General features: G+C 45.2%; 1 protein-coding gene across 1 annotated transcript in view; it reads right to left on the reverse strand.

Annotated features, from left to right (window-relative positions):
• The window catches only part of mast2 (microtubule associated serine/threonine kinase 2), a 307,698-nt gene that overhangs the window by 237,639 nt on the left and 49,768 nt on the right, over positions 1 to 20,291 (reverse strand). The window contains 2 exon segments of the mRNA XM_029708046.1: positions 96 to 241; positions 324 to 465. Of these exon segments, the coding sequence (XP_029563906.1) occupies positions 96 to 241; positions 324 to 465 (288 nt within the window).

Genomic DNA, 20,291 nt, shown 5'->3' on the forward strand with positions numbered 1-20,291 from the left:
TCTGTCTGTCTGTCTGTCTGTCTGTGGTGTGTGTGTGTGTGTGTGTGTGTGTGTGTGTGTGTGTGTGTGTGTAGTAGAAGTAGCAGTGTACACACCAGTCCTGCAGTGAGTGATGGTGCAGACTGGCCCAGGGACTGGTTCCTCATGCGGACCAGGTTGTTGGGGGGTTCTCCAGGAGGCTGCCAGGCTAGCTGACTCACCCCACCCTGCATACTGCTGGACAGGGGCAGGAGCTGCTTACCTAGGGGGAGGAACAACAAGGCTACCAGGCTCAAATACTGAACAACAGCTCAACGTTGTGTGTGTGTCTCTCTCTCTCTTACCGATCATAGCCATGCTGCTACGGCGAGCGCGGCCGTCATCCTGGCTGAGCTGTCGGTGTAGTTTGCTCTTGTTGGCGGCGGGGGACAGGTCAGGGTTACTCAACTTCCTGAACAACAGGGGAGGGGGCGCAGCAAACTCCTTCTACAGACAGAGAGAGAGAGAGAGAGAGAGAGAGAGAGAGAGAGAGATGGAAGGGAAGAGAGAGAGGGAGAATGGAGACAAGGGCAGAGAAAGAGGGAGAGGCGAGGAAGAGAGAGGTGGGAGGAGAGGGAGATGGGGAGGGACGGGGAGGGAAAGGAGAGAGAGCGAGAGGAACGGGGAGGGAGAGAGAAAGCGTAGGAAAGAGGGACGGGGAGAGAGAGAGCGTAATGGGGAGGGAAAGGAGAGAGAGAGTAGGAGAGAGAGAGTAGGAGAGAGAGGGACGGTGAGGGAAAGGAGAGAGGACGGGGAGGGAAAGGAGAGAGAGGAGGAGAGAGAGGGACGGGGAGGAAAATGAGAGAGTAGGAGAGAGAGGGATTGGGAGGAAAAGGAGAGAGAGCAAGAGAGAGAGACAGGGAGGAAAGGAGAGGAAGAAGAGAACAAAAGACAGGCCTATTAAAACACTCAGCTCCAATCCCAATAAGTAAAGTAAGCTGTCCCAGTCCACGTGAGTATCCATCTCTGTAGCTATTCAACAGTGAAGTAACACCACAGCAAAGCCAACCAAACCCCAGTCAGTCAGTATTGGCTCATGTGATGTTTGCGCAGGCCCCTGGCCAACCAAACCCATCAGTCAGTAAATGGCCTCTCGCCAACCAAGCCCCAATCAGTAAATGGCCCCTGGAAGCCATTGGCCAACCAAACCCCAGTCAGTAAATGGCCCCTGGAGGCCCTTGGCCAACCAAACCCCAATCAGTAAATGGCCCCTGAAGGCCCCTGGACACAGCAAGGCCATAGAGTGCAGAGAAAACACAGACAGTGGAGCCACTGCTAACAGCGCCTCTACACACACATCCCATAAAACACTGATCAAACAGGGGTTTAAAGCACAAACACAGGAAGATCTGATTTTAAAATCAGTTGTAAAGGGGTGGACAGTTCCTGAAATGAGATATTGATTTTGCCTGTTGAGACCAATTCCAACGGAGATCACCAGAGAGAGGCACATGGAGGATGTGATGTACAGCCAGTTAGATGAGTCAGGCCTATTTGTTTTGCTTCGATGGCCTCGGAAACATCCGTCACCGTGGAAACCTGGCTTGGCTGAGGTCACTTCCTCTCCCCAGCCACCAGACCAACCCCTGGCGTCGTAAGGAGGAGTGTTCCAGAAGCATCTGGCGTGTCAGACCACCACCCCTCAGTGGGCTTATTTAGTTCGTTTTCCGAAATATGCAATCTTCAAAAAGCAAGAAAGTTGGCGCAGATGTATCATTCAGGCCAGGTGCTTGCATTAACGATGAGACAAATAGCTAATGTTAGCTAGCTAGTGAAATTAGAACGTGTGACTAAAACCTGTGCGGCAAGCAGTTGCCTGCATAAATGTTTTCAGTCATCAGGGCATGCCATTTGCAGTTGAAATGCATAGCCAATACATGTTTTATTGAATAACAGTTTAATGTACATCTTGTTTCTGTAAGCAAACATTGTCGTAATGAACTGCATGCTTGTACTTGTCATAATGTACTCTCATTGTGAGGTTGCCATTAAGCAGGGCTGTACAACTCTGTTCCTGGAGAGCTACCCTCCTGTAGGTTTACACTCCAACCCTGTTCCTGGAGAGCTACCCTCCTGTAGGTTTACACTCCAACCCTGTTCCTGGAGAGCTACCCTCCTGTAGGTTTACACTCCAACCCTGTTCCTGGAGAGCTACAGTCCTGTAGGTTTTCACTCCAACCCTGTTCCTGGAGAGCTACCCTCCTGTAGGTTTACACTCCAACTCTGTTCCTGGAGAGCTACGTCCTGTAGGTTTTCACTCCAACTCTGTTCCTGGAGAGCTACCCTCCTGTAGGTTCACTCCAACCCTGTTCCTGGAGAGCTACGTCCTGTAGGTTTACACTCCAACCCTGTTCCTGGAGAGCTACCCTCCTGTAGGTTTTCACTCCAACCCTGTTCCTGGAGAGCTACCCTCCTGTAGGTTTACACTCCAACCCTGTTCCTGGAGAGCTACCCTCCTGTAGGTTTACACTCCAACCCTGTTCCTGGACAGCTACAGTCCTGTAGGTTTTCACTCCAACCCTGTTCCTGGAGAGCTACCCTCCTGTAGGTTTACACTCCAACTCTGTTCCTGGAGAGCTACGTCCTGTAGGTTTTCACTCCAACTCTGTTCCTGGAGAGCTACCCTCCTGTAGGTTCACTCCAACCCTGTTCCTGGAGAGCTACGTCCTGTAGGTTTACACTCCAACCCTGTTCCTGGAGAGCTACCCTCCTGTAGGTTTTCACTCCAACTCTGTTCCTGGAGAGCTACGTCCTGTAGGTTTTCACTCCAACACTGTTCCTGGAGAGCTACCCTCCTGTAGGTTTTCACTCCAACCCTGTTCCTAGAGAGCTACCCTCCTGTAGGTTTTCACTCCAACCCTGTTTCTGGAGAGCTACCCTCCTGTAGGTTCACTCCAACCCTGTTCCTGGAGAGCTACGTCCTGTAGGTTTACACTCCAACTCTGTTCCTGGAGAGCTACCCTCCTGTAGGTTCACTCCAACCCTGTTCCTGGAGAGCTACCCTCCTGTAGGTTCACTCCAACTCTGTTCCTGGAGAGCTACCCTCCTGTAGGTTCACTCCAACTCTGTTCCTGGAGAGCTACCCTCCTGTAGGTTCACTCCAACCCTGTTCCTGGAGAGCTACCCTCCTGTAGGTTCACTCCAACTCTGTTCCTGGAGAGCTACCCTCCTGTAGGTTTACACTCCAACCCTGTTCCTGGAGAGCTACGTCCTGTAGGTTTACACTCCAACCCTGTTCCTGGAGAGCTACCCTCCTGTAGGTTTACACTCCAACCCTGTTCCTGAAGAGCTACCCTCCTGTAGGTTTTCACTCCAACTCTGTTTCTGGAGAGCTACCCTCCTGTAGGTTTACACTCCAACCCTAATCTAGCACATCTGATTCTAATAACTAGCTGGTTGACAAGATGAATCAGGACAGCTACAACAACGGTTTACGTGAAAACCTCCCAGCCACCCCTTGTTGTGGTTTAGCACAAATACTTTTGCATACTTCTTATCCACTGCTATAGATAGGTACAACTTAAAGATGTGTCTAAGAAGGTAAACTAAACAAGTTTTGTATTTACTGTCGTATTTATAAACATTTTTTACATTTTAGTCATTTAGCAGACGCTCTTATCCAGAGCGACTTACAGTATGTAGTGAGTGCATACATTTCATTTCATGCATTATTATTATTTTTTTTTTGTACTGGCCCCCCGTGGGAATCGAACCACTCGGGAGGCCATAACGTTGAATAAAAAAATAAAAAAATGTATTGCTGATATAAAAGATAAGGTCCTTATGCTTCCAAAACTGTACCACAAGCGATGCGTGTCGCTGTTCAGACCGAGCGCCGGGGCAGGTAGCCTAGCGGTTAGAGAGGCAGGTAGCCTAGCGGTTAGAGAGGCAGGTAGCCTAGCGGTTAGAGAGGCAGGTAGCCTAGCGGTTAGAGAGGCAGGTAGCCTAGCGGTTAGAGAGGCAGGTAGCCTAGCGGTTAGAGAGGCAGGTAGCCTAGCGGTTAGAGAGGCAGGTAGCCTAGTGGTTAGAGAGGCAGGTAGCCTAGTGGTTAGAGAGGCAGGTAGCCTAGTGGTTAGAGAGGCAGGTAGCCTAGTGGTTAGAGAGGCAGGTAGCCTAGTGGTTAGAGAGGCAGGTAGCCTAGTGGTTAGAGAGGCAGGTAGCCTAGTGGTTAGAGGCAGGTAGCCTAGTGGTTAGAGAGGCAGGTAGCCTAGTGGTTAGAGAGGCAGGTAGCCTAGTGGTTAGAGAGGCAGGTAGCCTAGTGGTTAGAGAGGCAGGTAGCCTAGTGGTTAGAGAGGCAGGTAGCCTAGTGGTTAGAGAGGCAGGTAGCCTAGTGGTTAGAGAGGCAGGTAGCCTAGTGGTTAGAGAGGCAGGTAGCCTAGTGGTTAGAGAGGCAGGCTAGTGTTAGGCAGGTAGCCTAGTGGTTAGAGAGGCAGGTAGCCTAGTGGTTAGAGAGGCAGGTAGCCTAGTGGTTAGAGAGGCAGGTAGCCTAGTGGTTAAAGAGGCAGGTAGCCTAGTGGTTAGAGGCAGGTAGCCTAGTGGTTAGAGAGGCAGGTAGCCTAGTGGTTAGAGAGGCAGGTAGCCTAGTGGTTAGAGAGGCAGGTAGCCTAGTGGTTAGAGAGGCAGGTAGCCTAGTGGTTAGAGAGGCAGGTAGCCTAGTGGTTAGAGAGGCAGGTAGCCTAGTGGTTAGAGAGGCAGGTAGCCTAGTGGTTAGAGAGGCAGGTAGCCTAGTGGTTAGAGAGGCAGGTAGCCTAGTGGTTAGAGAGGCAGGTAGCCTAGTGGTTAGAGCGTAAAGGACATAGTTGCTTTTTGGGGGATATCTTGTAAACCACAAATTAAATGTTATTAATTAATGTTAATTGTAATATTTCGTTATAATTTGTCATAATTTAGAGCAGTGGTCACCAACCAGTCGATCACGAAATATATATTTTTTTAAAAACATTTAAAACTACGATAAAGCCTTGTGTTCCTATTTTTTTGTTGACAGTGGGTGGACTTGATTCAGCAGCCCTAGCGTCAGGAAGGCAAAGTGTTCCCATTTTGAACCATTTCATGTGTCTGAAGATAGAACTCTGCCTACCCGGCAGGCCCAGAGAGCAAATGAAGTGCTCCTTTCGGTCTATGGCAGGCAGTTTCCTCCAGCCATACACTGTAAAAAGAAGCCTCGAAAGCACAGCAAAGTTGATACTGTGAGATTTCAAAACTTCTAACCATGACTAGAGACAACGAATACAGCAAAGAGCTGCTGTTTTTATGAGTGGTTCATGTTTAACTTGTTATTCAGCACTGTCAACACGTTGTGCCTTCTCCCTACTTTCCCTCACGCTACAACCAGCACTGCAGTGAATGAGTATAGTAAAGTGTTACCGATAAGCTTGCGTTGTTATTATAAGCGGCTTGTCTTTTTTAATATCGAGGAATATTTCACCTTCTCTGGTCATTGGAGTAACAACATAAATTGGTGCATGAGGCAGAAATGCAGTGAGACTTGAGGTTAGCCATCAGCTGGAAGACTGTGCCCCCTTTTCTCAGCGGAGGGAGGGAGAGCGGAGGGACGCTGAGTCAGGTGAGAGGCAGCTTCCCTGCTGCTGCCTCCCTGCTGCTGCTGCCTCCCCCTCAGACTGACCATCAGAAGCAGGTAATCAGTCCAGTAAATATATATACAGTAAGGGGGAAAAAGTATTTGATCCCCTGCTGATTTTGTACGTTTGCCCACTGACAAAGAAATTATCAGTCTATCATTTTAATGGTAGGTTTATTTGAACAGTGAGAGACAGAATAACAACAAATAAATCCAGAAAAACGCATGTCAAACATTTTATAAATTGATTTGCATTTTAATGAGGGAAATAAGTATTTGACCCCCTCTCAATCAGAAAGATTTCTGGCTCCCAGGTGTCTTTTATACAGGTAACGAGCTGAGATTAGGTGCACACTCTTAAAGGGAGTGCTCCTAATCTCAGTTTGTTACCTGTATAAAAGACATCTGTCCACAGAAGCAATCAATCAGATTCCAAACTCTCCACCATGGCCAAGACCAAAGAGCTCTCCAAGGATGTCAGGGACAAGATTGTAGACCTACACAAGGCTGGAATGGGCTACAAGACCATCGCCAAAGCAGCTTGGTGAGAAGGTGGCAACAGTTGGTGCGATTATTTGCAAATGGAAGAAACACAAAAGAACTGTCAATCTTCCTCGGCCTGAGGCTCCATGCAAGATCTCACCTCGTGGAGTTGCAATGATCATGAGAACGGTGAGGAATCAGCCCAGAACTACACGGGAGGATCTTGTCAATGATCTCAAGGCAGCTGGGACCATACTCACCAAGAAAACAATTGGTAACACACTACGCCGTGAAGGACTGAAATCCTGCAGCGCCCGCAAGGTCCCCCTGCTCAAGAAAGCACATATACATGCCCGTCTGAAGTTTGCCAATGAACATCTGAATGATTCAGAGGACAACTGGGTGAAAGAGTTGTGGTCAGATGAGACCAAAATGGAGCTCTTTGACATCAACTCAACTTGCCGTGTTTGGAGGAGGAATGCTGCCTATGACCCCAAGAACACCATCTCCACCGTCAAACATGGAGGTGGAAACATTATGCTTTGGGGGTGTTTTTCTGCTAAGGGGACAGGACAACTTCACTGCATCAAGGGGACGATGGATGGGGCCATGTACCGTCAAATCTTGGGTGAGAACCTCCTTCCCTCAGCCAGGGCATTGAAAATGGATCGTGGATGGGTATTCCAGCATGACCAAAAACACACGGCCAAGGCAACAAAGGAGTGGCTCAAGAAGAAGCACATTAAGGTCCTGGAGTGGCCTAGCCAGTCTCCAGACCTTAATCCCATAGACAATCTGTGGAGGGAGGTGAAGGTTCGAGTTGCCAAACGTCAGCCTCGAAACCTTAATGACTTGGAGAAGATCTGCAAAGAGGAGTGGGACAAAATCCCTCCTGAGATGTGTGCAAACCTGGTGGCCAACTACAAGAAACGTCTGACCTCTGATTGCCAACAAGGGTTTTGCCACCAAGTACTAAGTCATGTTTTGCAGAGGGGTCAAATACTTATTTCCCTCATTAAAATGCTAATAATTTTATAACATTTTTGACATGCATGTTTCTGGATTTTTTTGTTGTTATTCTGTCTCTCACTGTTCAAATAAACCTACCATTAAAATTATAGACTGATCATTTCTTTGTCAGTGGGCAAACGTACAAAATCAGCAAGGGATCAAATACTTTTTTCCCTCACTGTATTATGCTCACTCAGCTGTGACTCACAAGTAATAAAACAAATGATCTATTACCAGTATGATTATTTACCTACATTTTTTAAAATATAATTTCAAAATGGTCTGAGAAGAACAAAATTGGCAGTGCAATTTAAACATAGTTAATATGCTACAGAACTATTTTTAATTGGTGAATTTTAATTTGTGAATGTTGCATAGGCTTACGTTTTTTAAGTCATGTTAATAATAATAACAACAAAATAACGGTAGATCCCGGCTTGCATTCCGACTCAAAGGGATCTTGACTCAGAAAGGGATCTTGACTCAGAAAGGGATCTTGACTCAGAAAGGGATCTTGACTCAGAAAGGGATCTTGACTCAGAAAGGGATCTTGACTCAGAAAGGGATCTTGACTCAGAAAGGGATCTTGACTCAGAAAGGGATCTTGACTCAGAAAGGGATCTTGACTCAGAAAAGGTTGGTGGCCACTAATTTAGAGGATCTGTTTATTCCACCTTTAAAAAAAGAGTTTTGCCACCCATAAAATCAGTATCGGTATCAGACCCAAAAATCCCATATCGGTCGAGCTCTAATCCTAACAATCACAGAGAAACCCTGAGGAATACAACTGCATCACACACAGGAATATATAAACATCTGCAACAAAACACACTGACACCCGCCATTCAATAGTTCAATTTGTGTCTATCTATGACTCCAACAACAAGCTATTGTATGGCCTTCGTAATTCACAACAAACAAAGGCACATTATGAAACATCACCAGTCTGACTAACATTTCCTTGTGCATGATGGGGCAGAATCAGAGCAGGTCTCCCTGTTCAGTAATACTGCAATCTCCCTAGGGCAGCATTTCCATCCAGCCATGGAGCCCCAGGCCAGACAGCAGGCTAGGCACTGGTCAGGTCCCGACAGAGAGATGAGCACCAGACAGGACCAGAGGAAGGAGGGTAGGTGCAGGGACTGTGGCTGAAGAAAGTAAGGGTTGGGCATGATAATCAGCTCGAGCTGTGGTGAGAGACAGACAAGCAGGCAGGAACAGGAAGCGGGGAGGAGAGCTTCATGTACAGTATGTTCAGTGCCTCCACCACTGCATTTCCCTCCTTCACACCTAGGTGGTATAGTCAGGCTTGAGATGTTGAGGAAAAATAAAAGCTGTGAAATGAACACATACAGGTAACTGCCAAAATAAAGGAAACACCAACATAAAGTGTCTTAATAGGGCGTTGGGTCACAACGAGCCGTCAGAACAGCTTCAATTCACCTTGGCATAGATTCTACATCTGTCTGGAACTCTATTGGAGGGATGCGACACCATTCTTCCACAATAAATTATATCATTTGATGTTTTGTTGATGGTTGTGGAAAACGTCGTCTCAGACGCCACTCCAGAATCTCCCATAAGTGTTCAATTGGGTTGCATGACTGACACACTGACACACACACCCACCCACCCACCCACACACACACACACACTAAACCCCCTGTGCTAATTTGAGACTCTCCTCCTTCAAAGTCTCTGAGATCTCTTCTTCTAGCCATGGTACCCAATATAATGGACAACTGGGCATTTGTAAAGCACCTGCTTTCAATATACTTTGTATCCCTCACTTACTAAAGTGTTTCCTTAATTTTGGCAGTTACCTTTACAATCAGCTTTTAAGAGCATTAGATATTTAACAGGGGATTTGAGTGTGTAAACCAGCGTAGTTGGATATGTCCTTTAGCCCCAGGAGGTTTTGTATAGGAGGGTACTGGAGCCAACAGCAGCTAGTGTTAACATGCACACGCTCTCCCACCCTCTTTATTTCTCCCTCTCTTTCTCTCTCGCTTTCTCTCCCCAGTGAAAGCTCCTTACGCTTGGCTCACGTTACTCCTTTGAGGCGTTGAATGACTCCTCCTCTTCACCTCCTTCCTCTGGTCCAGATGTTTTCCGTAGTGAGTGGTCTCATCACTGGTTCCTGGCAGAGTGTCTCCTTCCTGCCCCCTCAACCAAGGTTTCTCCACTGAGGTTTCCTCTGGGCCACTCCAACCGTCATACTGACTTACCCTGGCTGACACCCCGCCGCCTCAATGGGTTATAAGTAACAGCCTGAGACTGAGCAGTGGGACTACTAGGCAGACAGCGGGACTACTAGGCAGACAGCGAGACTACTAGGCAGACAGCAGGACTACTAGGCAGACAGCAGGACTACTAGGCAGACAGCAGGACTACTAGGCAGACAGCGGGACTACTAGGCAGACAGCGGGACTACTAGGCAGACAGCGGGACTACTAGGCAGACAGCGAGACTACTAGGCAGACAGCGGGACTACTAGGCAGACAGCGAGACTACTAGGCAGACAGCGAGACTACTAGGCAGACAGCGAGACTAGTGGTTAGAGTGTTGGACTAGTAACCGAAAGGTTTCAAGTTCAAATCCCCGAGCTGACAAGGTACAAATCTGTCATTCTGCCCCTGAACAAGGTTCCTAGGCCGTCATTGAAAATAAGAATTTGTTCTTAACTGACTTGCCCAGTTAAATAAAGGTAAAATAAAAAATAAATACATTTAACAAATCAGGTGTTGGTCTGGGATGCACTGCGGATTTCTTCTTAGTCTGGACGCAATCAGGCTACCGAAAGAGCATACAGTGGTCATCAGCACTCCTCACACAAGTCTCCAGAAAACGTATGTTTTGGGCCCGAGAGACACCTTTTCATTATAAAGCTAGAGAAAATACACTCCCCCAGTGTGAGGAATGTGTTTGCTGGCCTAATAATGATATTTAGAACAACTATTTTTTGTTTGGCTAGAGTTATGCTAACCCGTTTGCAATCCCTTTAGCGTTGCTGGCTAGCTACAGAGGTTAGCTGCTAGATAGCTACAGTAGTTAACACAACACCTGATGGCAGTAGGTATCATATTTTGCCTTGTTCCACCGTTTGTAGAAACTCATACTGGCATTTGAATATAACGCAGGAAAAGGGAATCCGGACACACTGTGGACACAGTATTTAAATGTAGGTGTAGATGTATGACGTGTTCAGAATTCCACGAACAGACCAGTATGATCAGAATACTAAAAGCTGCATCAACTGTCAAGTCAAGACACGGCCAGTGTGTGAACGTTCCTGCGAGCGTTAAGTACAACCCCAGCACTGTTAAGCCCCGCTGGCCGCCTCTGGCTGGGATGTGATGGATCACAGTTGTCACCACACAGCCAGCCAGCCAGCCAGTCAGTCAGCATCCCAGCCCAGCCAGACTGATAATCCCTCACACACACACACACACACACACACACACACACACACACACACACACACACACAGCCAGCCAGCCAGTCAGTCGGCATCCCAGCCCAACCAGACTGATAATCCCTCACACACACACACACAGCCAGCCAGCCAGCCAGTCAGTCAGCATCCCAGCCCAGCCAGACTGATAATCCCTCACACACACACACAGCCAGCCAGCCAGCCAGTCAGTCAGTCAGTCAGTCAGCATCCCAGCCCAGCCAGACTGATAATCCCTCACACACACACACACAGCCAGCCAGCCAGTCAGTCAGTCAGCATCCCAGCCCAGCCAGACTGATAATCCCTCACACACACACACACACAGCCAGCAAACACAGCAAGGACAGAATATTTCAAATTCTCAGACAGACTAAACAGCTAGCATACACAATATTATGGCTGTCCCCAACAAAATATATATATATATATTGGTCGACCAAGTGTCAACTGCTCTTTCGACCAATCGATTGGTCTACATTTTAAAATGTGGATCTTTCCATATACAGTACCAGTCAAGTTTGGACACAACTACTCATCCCAGGGTTTTTCTTTATTTTTACTGTTTTCTACATTGTAGAACAATAATGAAGACATAAAACTATGAAATAACACAAATGGAATCATGTAGTAACTAAAAATGGGTTAAAACATTTTATATTTGAGATTCTTCAAAGTAGTCACCCTTTGCCTTGATGACAATAAAACATTTAAAAAATCTGTCCTACTTCTCCGAAGGACAATTGGTTAAAACAGTTAAATGAATGCTAACGTTAGCCTGCCTGCTTCTCGTGATTTCCAATAGTGCATCTGATAGCATGTGTTGCAGGCTCAGTAGTTGGTCTTAACATCTATAAGCTACTACTAGCAGCCTAGCAACTTGTTATGCTGGGTGATGTACAGTGCATTCGGAAAGTATTCAGACCCCTACTCTTTTCCCACATTTTGTTACGTTACAGCCTTATTCTGAAATGGATGAAGTAAAAAAAAAGCTCAATCTACACACAATACCCCATGATGACAAAGCAAAAACAGTTTTTTTGAAATTGTGGCAAAGTATTCAGACCCTTTGCTATGAGACTCGAAAATTGAGCTCAGGTGCATCCTGTTCTCATTGATCATCCTTGAGATGTTTTAACAACTTGATTGGGGTCCACCTGTGGAAAATTCAATTGATTTGAAATTATTTGGAAAGGCACACACCAATCTATATAAAGGTCCCATAGTTGACAGTGCATGTCAGAACAAAAACCAAGCCATGAGGTTGAAGGAATTGTCCGTAGAGCTCCGAGAGAGGATTGTGTCAAGGCACAGATCTGGGGAAGGGTACCAAAACATTTCTGCAGCATTAAAGGTCCCCAAGAACACAGTGGCCTCTATCATTCTTAAATGGAAGAAATATGGAACCACCAAAACTCTTCCTAGAGCTGGCTGCCCGGCCAAACTGAGCAATTGGGGGAGAAGGGCCTTGGTCAGGGAGGTGACCAAGAACCCGATGGTCACTCTGACAGAGCTCCAGAGTTTGTCTGTGGAGATGGGAGACCTTTCCAGAAGGACAACCACCTCTGCAGCACTCCACCAATCAGGCCTTTATGGTAGAGTGACCAGATGGAAGACACTCCTCAGTAAAAGGCAAGACAGCCCGCTTGGAGTTTGCCAAAAGGCACCTAAAGAACAAGATTCTCTGGCCTGATGAAACCAAGATTTAAACTCTTTGGCCTGAATGCAAAGCGTCACGTCTGGAGGAAACCTGGCACCTTCCCTACGGTGAAGCATGGTGGTGGCAGCATCATACTGTGGGGATGCTTTTCAGTGGCAGGGACCGGGAGACTTGTCAAGATTGAGGCAAAGATGAACAGTGCAAAGTACAGAGAGATCCTTGATGCTCCAGAGTGCTCAAGACCTCAGAATGAGGTGAAGGTTCACCTTCCAACAGGACAATGACCTTAAGCACACAGCCAAGACAACGCAGGCATGGCTTTGGGACGAGTGTCTGAATGTCTTTGAGTGGCCCAGCCAGAGCCCGGACTTGAACCCGATCGAACATCTCTGGAGAGACCTGAAAATAGCTGTGCAGCAACGCTCCACATCCAACCTGACAGAGCTTGAGAGGGTCTGCAGAGAAGAATGGGAGAAACTCTCCAAATACAGGTGTGCCAAGCTTGTAGCGTCATAACCAAGAAGACTCAAGGCTGTAATCGCTGCCAAAGGTGCTTCAACAAAGTACTGAGTAAAGGGTCTGAATACTTACTTCAATTTTTATTTTGAATAAATTAGCTAAACTTTCTACAAACCTGTTTTTGTTTTGTCATTAAGGGGTATTATTGTGTGTAGATTGATGAGGGGAAATTTAGAATAAGGCTGTAATGTAACATAATGTGGAAAAGGTCAAGGTGCCTGAATTAGGGTTGCAATGGATCAAAAACTGTCTGGGCAATTTTTGAAAATTTTGCGGAAATTTTCCATTGGTAGTTAGGCCCGGGAATTTGGGGAATTTTGCTTAAATTCATCAAAATAAAGTTAGCTTATAACAGTGAACCTTTTTTTGTGGGATACACATAAGGCAATTCTAGTTCTTGTGGCATATTTGGGTTAAACTATCCCCAATTCAATGGAATCGCAACCCTCTGCATGCAAAGTGCATTCATCCATCACATGTACAGCTGATTCTCAAGATCCTGCACACTAATGAGATGCTATTGAGCCCACACTACTACACTGTCTGAGCCAAGGACTACATGCTTTCTGGTAAGTTTTGATTACAATACTGAGTGGGGCAAATATATTTTATATGACATACATGATTCTTTGTTAACTAGTAAATAGTAACCTACAGCAAAGTGTGTTTAAATAATTTCTAACTTGTTAACAATTTCTGCTAGTTAATATTTGCTACCATGTGGGTTTTAGCTTGCATGAGCCTTGCTAACTGAGGAGTGTTATTTCACCTGTTTCCATGCATGTTTCATTTTAAAACATTCATCTTACAAAGGACTTGTTAAATATAACTATTTATTTGTACATGGAATTGTATCTGGGTTTTTTTTACTCATTTTTTTCTAATCTATACAGGAAAATACCATGGGCACTATCTGATGTGTGGAGACATTTCACTGCAGCTAATGTAGAAGGAAAAGCTGTGTCCATTTCCAAATACTGTGCCAAATCATATGTGAAAAATGCAACAAAGATACAGAATCATCTGGCGAAGTGCATAAAGTTCCCTCAGCGCTCACAACAAGCAACCTCTGACAAAAGTCTCTCTACTTCTATCCGAGGTGAAAATTATGAATCAGACACCTTAACGATAGCAACAGCTCATGGTCCTCCTGGAATCAGAAGCTTTTTTTTTACTCAATGGAGGAACGTAGTCAGAGAAATGCTGATGAATGTCTTGCTTGAGCTGTGTATGCAACTGGTTCACCTCTGATGCTCACAGGTAATATGTATTGGAAGAGATTTCTGAATGTTCTTCGCCCAGCATACACCCCTCCAACCAGACATGCTTTATCTACTAATTTGCTGGATGCAGAGTTCAACAGAGTTCAAGTGAAGGTCAAGTAAATCATAGAGAAAGCAGACTGTATTGCAATCATCTCCGATGGGTGGTCGAATGTTCGTGCGCAAGGAATAATTAACTACATCATCTCCACCCCTCATCCAGTATTCTACAAGAGCACAGACACAAGGGACAACAGACACACCGGTCTCTACATTGCAGATGAGCTGAAGGCAGTCATCAATGACCTTGGACCACAGAAGGTATTTGCACTGGTGACAGACAATGCTGCGAACATGAAGGCTGCTTGGTCTAAAGTGGAGGCGTCCTACCCTCACATCACACCCATTGTCTGTGCTGCTCATGCATTGAATCTGCTCCTCAAGGACATCATGGCACTGAAAACAATGGATACACTCTACAAGAGAGCCAAGGAAATGGTTAGCTATGTGAAGGGTCATCAAGTTATAGCAGCAATCTACCTCACCAAGCAAAGCGAGAAGAATAAGAGCACCACATTGAAGCTGCCCAGCAACACCCGTTGGGGTGGTGTTGTCATCATGTCACAGTCTCCTAGAGGGGAAGGAGTCTCTCCAAGAAATGGCCATATCACAGTGGGCCGATATGGACAGCCCCATCATGGAGATCCTCCTGGATGATGTATTTTTGGAGAGAGTGGTAAGCAGCCTGAAACCTATAGCAGTAGCCATTGCACGGATTGAGGGAGACAATGCCATCCTGTCTGATGTTCAGATTCTGCTCGCAGATGTAAGAGAAGAAATCCGTACTGCCCTGCCCACTTCACTGTTGCTCCAAGCAGAGGAAACTGCAGTTTTGAAATACATCAAAAAGTGTGAAGACTTCTGCCTGAAGCCCATACAGGTCACAGCATACATGTTGGACCCCAAGGATTCTGGCAAGAGCATCCTGTCTGGTGCAGCAATCAACAAGGCCTATGGTGTCATCACTACCGTGTCTCGCCACCTTGGCCTGGATGAGGGCAAAGTTCTTGGAAGTCTGGCGAAGTACACTTTCAAGCAAGGGCTTTGGGATGGAGATGCAATATGGCAGTCGTGTCAACATATCTCATCAGCTACCTGGTGGAAGGGACTTTGTGGATCTGAAGCTCTTTCCCCTGTTGCCTCCATCATCCTCCAAATCCCACCAACATCAGCCATCTCAAAGCGCAACTGGTCCTTGTTTGGGAACACACACACCAAAGCACGCAACAGGCTGACCAATACAAGGGTATTCAATATTCCCTTTCTTTTGTTGTTCAGTGAAATCATCCGATGTGAAGAGTCATCTCATTTAGTTAAAGTTCAATTCTTAACTAAATAGTTGTGGGGTTTTTCTATTGGAAGGATTTAATCACTTGCAATTATGTATTTTTATAATAAGGTAAAAGGTTTATGTTTCTGTCTCCATATAATATGGTAAATATATCCAATGCAAAAAACATCTACATTTAAATGGTATCAATATTAATTTGCATATTTTTCAGTTAATTGCCATATATTCCCGTTAATTCCCATGGAAAGTTTCCACCTCTGAATATTCCCCAAAATGTGCAACCCTAGCCTGAATACTATCTGAAAGCACTGTATTGACATGCATGCAGTGCATGCTAGTGTAGCTATTAATGCATTTGGCCGTGCTGGAGTGAGAGGACTAGGTAGGAGTATGGTGAAGTCCTCATCATTGTTTGTTCTGCCAACGGTTATGGAGTCTTTATCAGTCATCTGCTTCGTGTCATCATGCTGTCTTCAACAGAACAGCTAAACTAACATTCCCCTGGTGTGGCTGGTCTGCTCTACGTCAGAACAGCACAGTGGGGACGACAACATCAAAACACTAACAACTAATGACTGTCTAGTCTAACTGTCCTGTTATCTCCATCCAGCTTCTTTACTGTGTAACTGTTGTTAAAGGGAGCAGGTGCCTGCAACAGTACAGAGCTGGGTTCCTGTTTACATAGTGATTACACAGTAATAAATCTATTTTTTAGTTTATACACACCGCAAATGATTCATCAGAACTGGTGGCATTGGAGCCTGCGGTGTCTCAAGGCAAAGGTTTCTGTTGACCACTGATTGCAGGCCGTAACAGCCATAGCTTGTAGAGCTCCTAGACTTTGTGAGGCTGATATCGTCTGTATATGAATGTGTATAAACATGCATCAGCCTCTCCCAGCCAGACGAGAGTCATCCATTCTCATTCCACTCGAGTTAACGCACACTACTGTCCCGTCACACCTGCTTAGGCTGGGATAGTTGACTCATTACCCAGGTAGGCCTATACAAGCCTAGTTAGAGAGATACCGCTGTTGTGCTGAGGGAATCAGCATATCAACTTAAGGGGACATATGTTGCTGTAACACCCCAAAAAGGGAGGCAAAATACATCACTATGGGGCTGAGATCTATCAGCTGACAGGACAATCCCCTTTATTATCATACATTCTGCATAATGAGATGGAGTGCAAGGCCAGCAGAGAGGATGGGGGGGGGGGGGGGCTGCACTATTCCATCACTGACAAAGAAGAGGAAGGAAAACCAGTCTCTCTTTAATGGGGTTCCCCCCTCCTCCTTTCTATTCTCAGTGGTCCTACAGGCTTGGTGGTATTTTATTATTTGCCCAACATTCATCTTGTGTCACGTGTCCACAGGCTCAGAAGGCCCCCCATAATGTAATGTGAGGGTGTGGGGGGAGTAGACTAATATATATATATAGTCCACTCCACACACGCACACGTCGGAAGTTTACATACACCTTAGCAGAATACCTTTAAACTCAGTATATCACAATTCCTGACATTTAATCCTAGTAAAAATTCCCTGTTTTACGTCAGTTAGGATCACCACTTTATTTTAAGAATGTGAAATGTCAGAATAATAGTAGAGAGAATGATTTATTTCAGCTTTTATTTCTTTCATCACATTCCCAGTGGGTCAGAAGTTTACATACACTCAATTAGTATTTGGTAGCATTGCCTTTAAATTGTTTAACTTGGGTCAAACGTTTCAGGTAGCCTTCCACAAGCTTCTCACAATAAGTTGGGTGAATTTTGGCCCATTCGTCCTGACAGAGCTGGTGTAACTGAGTCAGGTTTGTAGGCCTCTTTGCTCACACATCCTTTTTCAGTTTTGCCCACAAATTTTAAATGGGATTGAGGTCAGGGCTTTGTGATGGCAACTCCAATACCTTGACTTTGTTGTCCTTAAGCCATTTTGCCACAACTTTGGAAGTATGCTTGGGGTCATTGTCCATTTGAAGACCCATTTGCGACAAAGCTTTAATTAACTTCCTGACTGATGTCTTGAGATGTTGCTTCAATATATCCACCTAATTTTCCTTCCTCGTGATGCCATCTATTTTGTGGAGTGCACCAGTCCCTCCTGCAGCAAAGCACCCCCACAACATGATGCTGCCACCCCCATGCTTCCCGGTTGGGATGGTGTTCTTCGGCTTGCAAGCCTCCCCCTTTTTCCTCCAAAAATAACGATGGTCATTATGGCCAAACAGATCTATTTTTGTTTCATCAGACCAGAGGACATTTCTCCAAAAAGTACGATATTTGTCCCCATGTGCAGTTGCAAACCGTAGTCTGGCTTTTTTATGGTGGTTTTGGAGCAGTGGCTTCTTCCTTGTTGAGCGGCCTTTCAGGTTATATCGAAATAGGACTCGTTTTACTGTGGATATAGATACTTTTGTACCTGTTTCCTCCAGCATCTTCACAAGGTCCTTTGCTGTTGTTCTGGGATTGATTTGCACATCTCGCACCAAAGTACGTTCATCTCTAGGAGACAGAATGTGTCTCCTTCCTGAGCGGTATGACGGCTGCGTGGTCCCATGGTGTTTATACTTGGGTACTATTGTTTGTACAGATGAACATGGTACCTTCAGGCGTTTGGAAATTGCTCCCAAGGATGAACCAGACTTGTGGAGGTCTACAATGTTTTTTCTGAGGTCTTGGCTGATTTCTTTTGATTTTCCCATGATGTCAAGCAAAGAGGCACTGAGTTAAGGTAGGCCTTGAAATACATCCACAGGTACACCTCCAATTGACTCAAATGATGTCAATTAGCCTATCAGAAGCTTCTAAAGCCTTGACATTTTCTGGAATTTTCCAAGCTGTTTAAAGGCACAGTCAACTTAGTGTATGTAAACTTCTGACCCATTGGAATTGTGATACAGTGAATTATAAGTGAAATAATCTGTCAGTAAACAATTGTTGGAAAAATGACTTGTGTCATGCAAAGCAGATGTCCTAACGGACTTTCCAAAACTATAGTTTGCTAACAAGACATTTGTGGAGTGGTTGAAAAACTAGTTTTAATGACTCCAACCTAAGGTGTATGTAAACTTCCCACTTCAACTGTGTGTGTGTGTGTGTGTATATGTATGTATATATATATATATATATATATATATATATATATATATATATATATATATATATATATATATATATATATATATATACATATATATACAGTGGGGCAAAAAGGTATTTAGTCAGCCACCAATTGTGCAAGTTCTCCCACTTAAAAAGATGAGAGAGGCCTGTAATTTTCATCATAGGTACACTTCAACTATGACAGACAAAATGAGAAAAAAAATCCAGAAAATCACATTGTAGGATTTTTAATGAATTTATTTGCAAATTATGGTGGAAAATAAGTATTTGGTCACCTACAAACAAGCAAGATTTCTGGCTCTCACAGACCTGTAACTTCTTCTTTAAGAGGCTCCTCTGTCCTCCACTCGTTACCTGTATTAATGGCACCTGTTTGAACTTGTTATCAGTATAAAAGACACCTGTCCACAACCTCAAACAGTCACACTCCAAACTCCACTATGGCCAAGACCAAAGAGCTGTCAAAGGACACCAGAAACAAAATTGTAGACCTGCACCAGGCTGTGAAGACTGAATCTGCAATAGGTAAGCAGCTTGGTTTGAAGAAATCAACTGTGGGAGCAATTATTAGGAAATGGAAGACATTCAAGACCACTGATAATCTCCCTCGATCTGGGGCTCCACGCAAGATCTCACCCCGTGGGGTCAAAATGATCACAAGAACGGTGAGCAAAAACCCCAGAACCACACGGAGGGACCTAGTGAATGACCTGCAGAGAGCTGGGACCAAAGTAACAAAGCCTACCATCAGCAAGGGCATTGAAGATGAAATGTGGCTGGGTCTTTCAGCATGACAATGATCCCAAACACACCGCCCGGGCAACGAAGGAGTGGCTTCGTAAGAAGCATTTCAAGGTCCTGGAGTGGCCTAGCCAGTCTCCAGATCTCAACCCCATAGAAAATCTTTGGAGGGAGTTGAAAGTCCGTGTTGCCCAGCGACAGCCCAAAACATCACTGCTCTAGAGGAGATCTGCATGGAGGAATGGGCCAAAATACCAGCAACATTGTGTGAAAACCTTGTGAAGACTTACAGAAAACGTTTGACCTGTGTCATTGCCAACAAAGGGTATATAACAAAGTATTGAGATAAACTTTTGTTATTGACCAAATACTTATTTTCCACCATAATTTGCAAATAAATTCATAAAAAATCCTACAATGTGATTTTCTAGATTTTTTTTCTCATTTTGTCTGTCATAGTTGAAGTGTACCTATGATGAAAATTACAGGCCTCTCTCATCTTTTTAAGTGGGAGAACTTGCACAATTGGTGGCTGACTAAATACTTTTTTGCCCCACTGTATGTATGTGTGTGTATATATATATATATAAATAATTGCTGCTGCTGCTATGGACTAAGCTCCAGGAACACTAGTACAGTCTGGTAATCAGAGCAAAGCTACGACCTGTAGTACAGATGAAGTACAGAATGTTCCTCATTTAATCAATGGGCTGTGCAGGTCCGAGCCTGAGGGTTACTGAGTGGATGGAAGCCCTGGTGTTAGCCTAGTGCAGGTGAGCCGTGCTGAAGGCAGCCAGTCCAGGGTTCACAGTGCTGCTCTAAACAAACATGGGAGATACAGCGAGCACACACACACACAATGCTGCTATTGTTCTGAGGTCGAAACCTTTGTACTCAGGTGATCAATTCATAAAACATCCCCACCATGATGCCTGTTCCCCTCTCTCTCTCTCTCCTTGCCCGTTTCTCTCTCTCTCTCTCTGTGTGCCTGTTTCTCTCTCTCTCTCTCTCTGTCTGTCTGTGCCTGTTTCTCTCTCTCTCTGTCTGTCTGTGCCTGTTCTCTCATCTCCTCTCCTCTCTCTCTC

Source organism: Salmo trutta, chromosome 22, assembly GCF_901001165.1.
Source record: "Salmo trutta chromosome 22, fSalTru1.1, whole genome shotgun sequence".
In the NCBI taxonomy this organism is placed as follows: domain Eukaryota; kingdom Metazoa; phylum Chordata; class Actinopteri; order Salmoniformes; family Salmonidae; genus Salmo; species Salmo trutta.